Source organism: Tupaia chinensis, unplaced genomic scaffold, assembly GCF_000334495.1.
Source record: "Tupaia chinensis unplaced genomic scaffold, TupChi_1.0 Scaffold000477_1, whole genome shotgun sequence".
NCBI lineage: Eukaryota > Metazoa > Chordata > Mammalia > Scandentia > Tupaiidae > Tupaia > Tupaia belangeri.
In genome coordinates this window covers 1,377,345-1,388,582 of record NW_006159986.1, presented here as the reverse complement: position 1 = coordinate 1,388,582, position 11,238 = coordinate 1,377,345, and the positions used below count along the sequence as shown (strand labels likewise).

Sequence of the window (11,238 nt, the reverse complement as noted above, 5' to 3'; positions counted from 1 at the left end):
CCCCCCAGCCCCTGGCTGCCTGCTGGGCTCAAGAAGGAGGGACTTTTTACTGGAGACAAACACTTTATTATCCAAAGGTGGGTTACAAGGAGAAAGTGGGGGCAGAGCCGGAGGGTAAGCAGTTGAGATTCCTTGCACACTCGACCCCCTGCCCCACCGTAACTGTCCCTTGTCTTTTGCCACTCACATTCTCAGTTCTAGCCCCGCAAAAAAGTGCCCTGTCTTAAGAGTCAGAATCCTGACCAGCAGGGCAGGGACAGGCACCCCGCGGGCATCTGGGACAACAGAAAAGGGTGATGCCTGAGCACCTCATGCTGGCAGTCAGACATGCCCCCCAAATTTAGTAAAGAAACACTAGATTCCCCAGCAAATTTGTGGGACTCCAGGGCTAAGCCTCCTGGCTCCGATTGTCTTTGCTCAGGGACTCGGTGCCCAGGGAGTGGGGCTAGGAACTGGCCAGCCTGGTGTACACAGGCCCAGTGGAGGCCAGAGTGAGGCCGTGAGGACTGGTTGGGGAACACTGCTGTTTAAATATTAAACAGGTGTCTGGTCTCCCACATGGGAGACCTCCTGATGCCCCACGGGCCAGGGTGGAATCTCAGGGGCAGGTGCCCACCACAGAGGGCCAGGAGCAGTCACGGGAATAATACTTGGTATTTACCTATCTACCTCCCAGTCCCGGAGACAGGAGGACAGGAGCTCTTCCCGCTGCTACAGGCAGGAGAATGAGACTCAGAGTTGGAGGGAAAGGCCCAGAAGTCTGGGACTCCTTTCCGCTTTTCCTTATCTTTAAATACGTGGCTTAAATAATCATAAATATTAAATAGAGATAAATACACCGGATGGGGAGGGCGAGGCTCAGGGCTGGGCAGGGTAGTACTGAAAGTGGTGTGCCAGCCCCAGGAAGCTCTGCAGGTGGGAGATGACCAGGACGCCTCCTGCCCGGCGCTGGAAGGCAGAGGCGAAGGTTGGCATGGTGCCCTGGGTGGGCCGCATGGCAGATGCCACCCCCAGGTCTTCCATCTGTGAGGGGTAAGAGGAGATGGGTGGTCAGGCTTGCTGCATGGGTGTTGCTACTAATGAGGAAATGCCAGGAGTTGACAGGACCAACTAGACATTCATGGTTAACGGTTCAGCCAGGACTTGAACCCAGGTCTGCTGTCTTAAGGTCCCGTGACCCATCTCACTCTCTAACTAGGGGATGGAGGAAGGTCAGCAGAAGGAGGTCCTGTGATGGGGCAGGGTGCTGCATACACAGGCCCCTAAGAATGCTCCCACCCTAACCCCACAGGGCTTCAGAGCCTGGCGTGCCAGCATGCCCTCGGTGAGCAGCCCTGATGGCCACTCTGTCTGCCTCCCCCAGCAAGGCTCACCTGCTGCCAGACAGTGGAGGCGAAGTCAGCCACATCCAGCTGCAACATGTCCACGGAGAGGGCCAGCTTGGGGGAGATCCCTGCCAGGGCCTGTAGGAGGCCCTGGTGGAGAAGCAGGCCACTGTGGAGCTGGCTCAGGCAGCCTGTCTGCAGGGTGGAGTGCCAGAGTTACATGCAGCCTGGGACCCTCCTTTCAGATCCCCAGCTTGGAGGTCAGCATCTGGGAGCTCCCACACCCCTAGTCCCCAGCCCGTCAGTCCTCCCGCCCAGACACTCACCAGCTGCAGAGCTTGGCTGGAGCAGCTGCTCAGGGAAGCCTGGGGGATGCCTAGAGAGTGACCGAGCAGCACCAGCTCCTCAGGATGGCACAGCTTGTAGGTGGCACACTGGCAATGGATGAGGCGGGTGAGCCTCCGGGGCCAGCCCTGCCTGCTCCTCCTCTGCCCCAGCTTTGTGTTCTTCGCGGGGCCCCAGGGCACCTCAGACCCAAGTCCTTCCCAGCCCCACCTTTCCTTCCTTTCTCCCAGGCCCCAGTGCCTCTCCCTTGGTGTCCTTTCCTGATGACATCCTCTCTCCATCCCAGCTGCCCTCCCCTGCCTCTTGCCCTCCACCCCGCCCACAGCGGCCTGCCCGCCTCTCACCAGCTTCTCCTGCAGCTCTGCACTAGCCATCTGGATCTTCCTCACTTGCTCTGAGCATTTGAGCAGGAAGCTCCGCGGCAGAGAGCTGCCAGGTCCCAGGGGGGTGGCTTCTTGCCCTGTCCAGAGCGCACACAGCCAGAGCAGCAGCTGCAGGGCTGGGGCAGATGGCCTTCACTCCCACCTGGCCCTCTGAGAACACAGGGCGCCTCCCAGCCCCACTCCCAGACCTGGGGATCCCCAGCCCCTCCACCTCCAGCTTCCATCCCACCCTGGGCCAGGGCACTCACCCATCAACCTCATGGGGTTCTGGGCAGCGGGTTCAGCCATAGGTGTGGACGGGCTGTGGGCTCTGGGCTCTGTCAGCGACCTGCTTCTGAGGGCCTTTATACAGAACGCCATGGAGCCTGAGAGGGAATTACCTGGGGCTGAGACCAAGGCTTAGTAATAACTTCCGACGATATGCAAATCAGCGTCCAGGACAATGCAGGGGGTTGGTACAGAAAGCTGTTTGCGAAAGTTTTGTGAAATTGTGGAATCTCTGCTCCTTCTTTGACGTCTTGACCCCCTGAGCGCCTTTCCTCCCCCTCCAGCCCCACCCAGGCCTGAGTGGCCCCAGGGAGTTTGAAAAGAACAGCTGAACAACCGCTGAGCCACTGATAAAAGCCAGGGAGACTGGAGGCCATCAGACGGATGGGGAAGATATGCCCCCTCCATGATGGCAGACATGCTGGGGCAACCCCTCTGCCCCTCTCCTTTGGGGTTCTCCAACTACCTGCACCCCAGGCCCCCACATTCTAAGAGAAGGAAGAAGCTGGCTGCCCCCATTTCTACCCTCAAACCCAGGAGGCTGCTTTCTCGGGTGACCTCCCTCCTGAGGGGCCAGGGTCCTGGGATCTTGCCTCTCATCCCCACCCCGCACTCAGATAGGCAGCGTCCCAAGTTCTGATTAGCTGGGAATTCCCCAATAACCCCCTGTGAGTCATGCCTCTAAGCCCCCGGAGATCTGGTGGAGGCCAGAGGAAACCGGATATCTGTCCCGAGTGAGGCAAGACCCTTCCAGGCTCTTGGCACACCTGACCCTGCTCTTCCTCCTCCTGCACACTGCCTCTCGCACACTGCTCCTCACGTTACTCCCGCAGAGTCCCCAGGGCTTTGGAACTGGGGGACCAGGACACATGGTGTCCCTGGCCATTCCCTGCCCGAAGTGGAGATGAGCTAGGCTGGGAGTGAAAAGGAACAAACTGCCCCGTTGCTGCATCCTAGAGCCATGTAGTGTGGGGCTGGAAGGGACCGTGGAGCTATACCAACTCTGTGAGCTGTGCCCGGGAGGGAAGGGCTTTGACCCAGCTCACGGGTAGCAGTCAGGTACAACCAGGCCTCGGCTTTGGTCCTGACAGTCTTCCACGGGCCATGGGGCCTGCCTGGGGCAGTCTGACCAGGAGTGCCCAGGCCTGCCACTTTCCATCCCAATTTACCCTCCAGCCTGCCAAGGAACAGACTTTCAGGCTCAGGAGTGAATGTGTCTGGCAGGTCAGGGCCATCTCTGGGGCTCGGGTGCCCCCTGGTGGCTACAGCTGGTCAGGGTCGTCACGTGCTGATCTGTTTACACCCTGCCATCTAGCGGCTGGGTCCCCCAGGACGCAGCCCCAACTCCATCTCAGTGAGGCAGTTCACACTCTGCACACGGAAGCCCGCTCTGCCCAGCTCCTTGGGAAGGGGGGCGCCGGCTTAACAGAGCCGCAGAGGCAGGAGGGCAGGTCGGAACTGGGGATTCACGTCCTAAGCCCGTTTACGTGGGGCCGTTGGGTACCTGTCACTAGTCAGGCAGCTTTCATCACGCTTTGGACATTTCGTCCTGCCAACTGATGTGCTGTAGATGAGGGAAGGCCTCAGAGGAGTCACGGGCCCTGCCCAAGGCCACAGCACCAGTGGGTGGCAGAGCCAGGCAGGATTTGCAGCCAGGTGGGTTTCCACGGCACCTCCCCCTGGAGCACGGAGCTGCAGGCTCAGCACAGACCTCAGCCCTACCCAGGGGGGAATAAAGACCAAAATACAAGAAAATAAAGAGCTTGGGCTTTTCATCACTGGCTGTGACACACAGGGCTGAGCGAGACTGGGAGCTGCTGGCTGCAGAGACCCCCGTTTCTCAGCCTTCCTGCTTCTCAAGGGTTCTCGGTGCTCCCTCAGGGTCAGCACTCACTGGCCACTTCCCCTGACACCTCCTGTTTTCCTCTGGGCCCGGGCTTAGTGCATCTTTTATAGAGCTGGAGAAACTCTTTGTTGCTAGGGGTGACTTGCCACGTGCCCTTGGAGGGCAACTTGGTAGTATCTAGTCGAGACGGAAACGTGTGTCCGTGACCGAGGACTTGTGCTTGTCGGGTTCGTCGTACAGTAGGGTGGGCAGACTCAGCCTCCCAGCAAGATTTGTGCTCCTGAGTTAAGAGTGGCTTTTACATTTTTATCTTTAAGAGGTTTTTGCTTTAGGGCACATGTGCTTGTTGGAGAGACAGAGACACCCCTCACCCTCCCCAGCAGGATGGCCAGGCCGCAATCCCTGCTCCTCCATTCTCCTCCTGGGATTTTGGGCATGCACACATACCTGCCAGGTCTAGGACTCAAACCAGGCAGTCGGCCATGTGAGATCCAGCCACCTTAACCATGCCACCTGCTGGCCTTTCTTTCTTCTAGTTTGATACAAGGCATGGGCAATTGCCACAACTGCCACAGAGAGGAGGGGAAAGTGAGAAACCGCCCCTTAATACAAGAAAATAAAGAGCTTGGGCTTTTCATCACTGGCTGTGACACACAGGGCTGAGCGAGACTGGGAGCTGCTGGCTGCAGAGACCCCCGTTTCTCAGCCTTCCTGCTTCTCAAGGGTTCTCGGTGCTCCCTCAGGGTCAGCACTCACTGGCCACTTCCCCTGACACCTCCTGTTTTCCTCTGGGCCCGGGCTTAGTGCATCTTTTATAGAGCTGGAGAAACTCTTTGTTGCTAGGGGTGACTTGCCACGTGCCCTTGGAGGGCAACTTGGTAGTATCTAGTCGAGACGGAAACGTGTGTCCGTGACCGAGGACTTGTGCTTGTCGGGTTCGTCGTACAGTAGGGTGGGCAGACTCAGCCTCCCAGCAAGATTTGTGCTCCTGAGTTAAGAGTGGCTTTTACATTTTTATCTTTAAGAGGTTTTTGCTTTAGGGCACATGTGCTTGTTGGAGAGACAGAGACACCCCTCACCCACCCCAGCAGGATGGCCAGGCCGCAATCCCTGCTCCTCCATTCTCCTCCTGGGATTTTGGGCATGCACACATACCTGCCAGGTCTAGGACTCAAACCAGGCAGTCGGCCATGTGAGATCCAGCCACCTTAACCATGCCACCTGCTGGCCTTTCTTTCTTCTAGTTTGATACAAGGCATGGGCAATTGCCACAACTGCCACAGAGAGGAGGGGAAAGTGAGAAACCGCCCCTTAGAGAGGATCCCACACTGCAGTCCTTCTACTCTCTCCTCCACGGACTGGGCACTCGACGCCGCTGGGTCTGGGACTCGAAGCACACGGTTAGCCCCCTCAACCTCCACGTCATCACCTGGCTGCCCAAATATTTCATAACATGCAAAAATCATCTGAAATTAAAGCCCCAGTACCTAGAAATGATTCGTTTAGCTATCGTTCATAGCTGCTTTTGTGCTGGAAAGGCAGCAGTGAGATGCTGACAGGCTGTGTGGCCCACTGGCCTAAAAATGTTCCATCTAGAACTCGGAATTTACAAACTGTGCACGGTGTCTGTGTGCTCAGAGTCACATACAGTCACGTGTCAAATTAAAATAAACCAATAAGTAAAGTAATGGGAAGCCATCCCCATCCGCAGGGGAATGGCTAGATTGTCCATCCGTTACCACATATGCCTCCCCGGCCCCCCGGGAGGAAAACTCCCAAGAAGAAAGGGACTTTGCTCTATTCAGTTATATTCTCAGTGCCTTGAATAGTGCCGGGCATGGTACCAACATGACAGGTCTCAAAACCAACCTTGACGGCCAGCAGGTGGCGTGGTAGTTAAGGGTACTGGACTCCCCCGTAGCTGACGTAGTTCGTGTCCTGGACCTGGCAGCTTATTTTTTCACATTTCTTCTCTCACTCTCTCTGTGTCTCTCTGGTCAAATTAATAAGAAAAATGAATGAATAAGTAAAATTAAATAAATAATGCTTTAAAAATTAATACTACTACTAAATAAAATTAAATAAATTTTAAAAAGAAAAACAAGCTTTTTTTTCTTTTGAGAGGTTTTCGCTATATGGCGCGTGTGCTCGCCAGACAGATAGAAAGAGACATAGAGACAGAAAGCGAGAAATCACCCCCCAGGAGGGATGGTCACACTGCAATCCCTTCTCCATTCTCCTCTCGAGATCTTGGGCATGCACGCACATGCGCCCGGCGTGAGTTTTTTTTTAAGCCACCGGGTCCGGGACGCGAACCACGGTCGACTACGTGGGAGTCCAGCGACATAGCCATTACGCTAACTGCTGGTTCCCAAAAAGAAAAACAAGCTTTGAGGGCCAGCAGGCGGCATGGTGGGCACTGGAGTCCCCCATGGCCGACTGTGGTTTGTGTCCCGAACCGGTGGCTTACTTTCTCACTTTTCCTCTCTCTCTCTCTCTCACTCTTTTCCTCTCTGGTCAAATTAAAATAAATAAACAAATAAAGTTAAATAAAATAATTATTTAAAAATAAAAAAACGTCGAGTGAAAACAAGAGTAAGTTACATTCACGTAATACACCGTTTACAAAAATCTAAAATCCGGGCTGATGCCGTAGCCTGGGCATTAAAAGCAGCTGGGTCTCACATGACCAAGTATGCAGCCGAGCCCCAGGCCCTGAGGCTTGATTAACGCCAGCATGTGAACCTGCACGCCCAAATCCCAGCCGGAGGGAGAATGGGAGAATGGACGGTGGCATGACCACGTCCCAGCGGAGGTGCTTTCTCTCCTCTTTCTGGCAAGCACACTCTCTGGCAAAGCTAAACAAAACAAAACAGAAGAACAACTTAGTATTTAGTACTATATTTTGTAGTAAAAGTATGAAAACATCATCGGAGGGTTATCCACTGAATTCTTCAGAGTGGCTGCCTCTGGGGGGGACGGTAGCAGACGGACTTCCAACTTTTATCTAAGATGTCTTATTTCTTCTTTGATTAAAATCTTTACACAATCACGGACTAGGGGTATGGTGGTTAAGGCACTGGATCCCACATGACCAACTCCACAGTTCAAGTCCCGGACCTGATTGAAAAACATGCTGGGGGAACCAGCAGAGATCCCAAATGAGTAGAGATGGCATTTGTAAAAAGAAAGAAGGAAAATCATATTTTATCTTGTAAGAGTGAAGAATGATGCGGGCCGACAGGTAATGTGGTAGTTAGGGGCGCTGGACTCCCACTTAGCTGACCACGGTTCAGGTCCACACTAGGCGGCTTGCTTTCTCGGTTTTCCTTTCTCTCTCCCTCTCTCTCTTTCTGGTCAAATGAAAATAGATGAATGAATAAATAGAATTAAATAATTATTTTGAAAAACAAAAACAAAAACAAACTCATGCTGGGCTTGTGTGGGCGTGTACCCAGAATCCCAAGAAGAAAATGGAGGAGAGGGGCTTGCGGCATGGTCATCCCCATGAGGGGTGATTTCTCGCTTTCTGTCTCTGCCTTTCTCTGTTCTTGGCAAGTACACATGCCCTATGGCAAATGTCTCTTTAAAAGAAAGAAGAAAAGGGAACCAGCAGTTAGTGTAATGGCTATGTCACTGGACTCCCACGTAGTCGACCGCGGTTCGCGTCCCGGACCCGGTGGCTTAAAACTCACGCCGGGCGCATGTGCGTGCGTGCCCAAGATCCCGAGAGGAGAATGGAGGAGAAGGGATTGCGGCGTGACCATCCCCCCTGGGGGGTGATTTCTCGCTTTCTGTCTCTATGTCTTTCTCTGTCTGTCTGGCGAGCGTACGCGCCCTACAGTGAAAATCTCTCCAAAAAAAAACAAAAACAAAAACAAAAAAAAAGAAAAAAGAAAGAAGAAAAGAAAAAGGAAAAGAGGAAAAGGAAAGGATAGGAAAGAACAGAACACGCTGCGGGGGGGGGAGTCCAGCAGATGGCATAGCAGCTACATCACTGGACTCCCACATGGCTAACCGTGGTTTGAGTCCTGGACTTGGTGGCTTGAAACTCACACCAGGTGCCTGTGCACGAGTGCCCGAGATCCCAGGATGAGAATGGAGAAGAGATTGCAGTGTGGCCATCCACTCTGGGAGATAATTTCTCACACTCCTCACTGACTATCGCTCTCTCTGATGAGCACACGTACCTTAAGGCAAAAAACCTCTACAGGAAAAAAAAAGAAAAAAACGTTGGCTACATGTGTATGCCCAAAATCCCGAGAGGAGAGTGGAGAAGAGATTGTGGCATGGCCATTCCTCCATGGGGGTGAGTTCTCAGTTTTTCTCTCTCTCTCTTCAACGAGCACATGCACCCTAATAGCAAAACAAAAACAAAAACAAAAACAAAAACCACCAAAGAAAAAGAAAAACACTAAAAAAGTAACAAAAAAAACCTTCACATGATCACAAAACGTTAGCATATATTGCATCTATGAAACGTGGTAGAAAGTGTATGGGTGCAGTAGTCCTCCCGGATGGGCAGGGACCCCAGGGGATGCCTACAACTATGGCTAATACCAAACCTGATGTATACTATGTGTCTCCCTGTATCTTTATAAATGAGACACGGCAAGAGATGAATAACAACCAAGAATAAAATAAATACACTGTAATAAAGTTATGTACTGTACTGTATGGTGGGTAACTGAAACAAGAAAAGCGAAACTATGGGGAAGGGGGACTGCTGTATTTATGTCACCTTATTCTTTGTACTTCTATGTACTTTTCAAATAAAACAACAACAAAATAACACAACTGGGGCACACGCTCTCTGGCCTAGGTGTCCAAAATCCCTAGAGGAGAATGGAGGAGAAAGGACTGCAGCATGGCCATCCCCCCTCGGCGATGGTTTCTCAGTTTCCCTACCTGTCTCTCTCTGGCAAGCACAAGTTTTGCTCCATAGTGAAATTAAAAAATAAATAAATAAATAAAAAGAAAGAAAAGAAAAATACAAAAAAGAAACACACAACTGGGACACAACCAGAAAGTAGAAAAGAATAGGGAACTCCCCAAGCATAAAGGTGAGAAAGTTTCCCCAGGAACAGCAAGCCAAGCCAATAGGTGTGAATTACAAGAAGCTTCCTTTGAGTAGACAGAAAATGGCCCCTAAGTAAATTCAGGGTGGCAAGGACCAGGACATTATGGCAAATGGCCCCAAGTCTCTGTAACAGTGAGGACTCTCCCCAACCTAACAACCAAGAAACGGTCTGAGGCATTTCGGGTCAAGTGATGACGTGAAGATTTGCACTCGGTGAGGCTGGCAGCGAGGAGGGGAGTGTTCACCCTGACCAGAGATGTCAGATGGGGTAGAGCCTCGGGCACCTGCCGCTGCTGGAGACTCGGCTTTGCCGTCAAGGCTAGGACAGCCACACGGGCCCAAACCAAACAAAACCACCAGGTAACAGAGGCCCTGGGGGCCAGTAGGTGGCAAGATGGCTGAGGAGCTGTTTTCCCATAGCTGGTCAACTGTGGTTCAAGTCCTGGACCTGGTGGCTTGAAAAATCACAAATAAGTACGCCAAGAAATACATGTTGAAAAAAACAAAAACGAGAAAACCCGGAGGTCCCAGCTGAGGCTGGGAGAGGGCAGCCTGAGGATGCGAGCTGAGCTTGGTATCAGGAAGGCCTGGGTCCGCTCCCTGGCTCCTGCCACAGCAGCTTCCTTCACCCACCCGAGCCTGTCCTCGCACCCAAAGGACATGCAGCAGGTCTTCAGCATCAGTCCCCTGCCTCCCCTGTCCTGGATTCCTGTTTTTAAATTTGCTATAGGGCGTGTGTGCTCAGAGCAAGAGGGAGAGAGTGAGAAATTAACCCCTGGTTGGAGTCTGCATCCCTTCTCTTCCATCCTCCTCTCGGGATTTGGGGTACACACGCACGCGTGTCTGGCGTGTTTTCCAAGCTGCTGGGTCAGGACTCGAACCACACAGTTGGCGGTGTGAGATCCAGCTGCCTTAACCATCATGCCACAGGCTGGCTCTCTATTAGATTTAATTGGCCCGCCACACTCTTCTCTCTTTTGTGCACCTGAGCACCTGAACTGAGTTCCTCCTTTTTTTTTAGCCTCTAGAAAGAGGTCAAAATCAGATAAAACGGGGGCAGGGGGCCAGCGAGTGGCGTGGTGGATGAGGCAGCTGGATCCCACATGGCCAGCTGCACGGTTTGAGTTCTGGATCCAGTGACTTGGAAAGCACAGCCGGTGCACGTGTGTGGGTGCCCAGAATCCCAAGAGGAGAGCAGAAGAGACGGTGTGCAGCCCCCCACCCCCGCCGTGCTCTCTTTTCCCTGGTCTCCCTCTCTGTCTCGGTTCCTGCATCCTATAGCAAATTCAAAACAAAACTAAACAAACAACAACAAAACAAACAAGGAATCCTCAAAACCAATGAAGAACTTAGACAACTAGCAGGAAAGCATCTTCCACAGGTGGCCCTGGCCTGGGGGTCAAGGCAGGCAGACCCCATGGCTGCTTGTTCAGTTTGAGTCCTGCACCCTGCAGCCTAAGGCATGTGCAGGGTGGGTGTGCGTGTGCCCCAAATCCTGTTAGGATGGAGAAACGAGAAGGGATTGGGGTGTGATTACACCCCACGGGGGCTGCTTATTCCCTCCTTCACCGTCTCTGGTGAGTGCACATGCCCTCTGGCAAAATTAAGAAACAAAAACCTTTTCTGCAAAGATTGAGGGATCAGTTTGGGGAAAATAGGAGAAAGCACCGTTTCCCAAAGCCTCGTTCAGGAGTTTCGGTAGACTGAGAGGTGGCAGAAACTGGGAGTGTGGGCGATGCCAGGCTGGGCTAGGCTGGCGTCAGAAAGCAAAGCCAGGCCAGTGGACATTCTGAATACTGAGAGGAGTCCCAGCTGTGCTGAGCACAGGGCACACGAGCGCCTCTGGGGGCCAGGCAGGACACGAAAGCCTCAGCTCTGGAGAAGCTGCAGACTGGCAGAGAGGCCGAGGCTCTCACCTCAGCCCCCTCCCAAAGAAAGCATCTCATTCTCAAGTGGGTGGCCCCCAAGCCAGGGCTCCGACCCATCACGGAG

General features: G+C 53.2%; 1 protein-coding gene across 1 annotated transcript; it reads right to left on the bottom strand.

The window, feature by feature from the left end:
* Window positions 1-43: 43 nt before the first annotated feature.
* On the bottom strand, window positions 44-4,503 carry CSF3 (colony stimulating factor 3). Its single transcript, XM_006155922.3, has 5 exons — window positions 2,302-4,503; window positions 2,015-2,169; window positions 1,652-1,759; window positions 1,374-1,520; window positions 44-1,023 (listed from the first exon to the last, which is right to left on the bottom strand). The coding sequence occupies exons 1-5, from the start codon at window positions 2,411-2,413 to the stop codon at window positions 859-861; spliced, it is 687 nt and encodes a 228-aa protein (XP_006155984.1). The 5' UTR covers window positions 2,414-4,503; the 3' UTR covers window positions 44-858.
* Between the last annotated feature and the right edge of the window lie 6,735 nt (window positions 4,504-11,238).

Coding starts and splice junctions, on each gene's coding strand:
- CSF3 (XM_006155922.3), bottom strand. CDS start 2,413: ATGGCGTTCTGTATAAAGGCCCTCAGAAGCAGGTCGCTGACAGAGCCC. Junction 1,521..1,651: donor CCAGCCAAGCTCTGCAGCTG/GTGAGTGTCTGG, acceptor TCCACCCTGCAG/ACAGGCTGCCTGAGCCAGCT. Junction 1,024..1,373: donor CCTCCACTGTCTGGCAGCAG/GTGAGCCTTGCT, acceptor TACCCCTCACAG/ATGGAAGACCTGGGGGTGGC.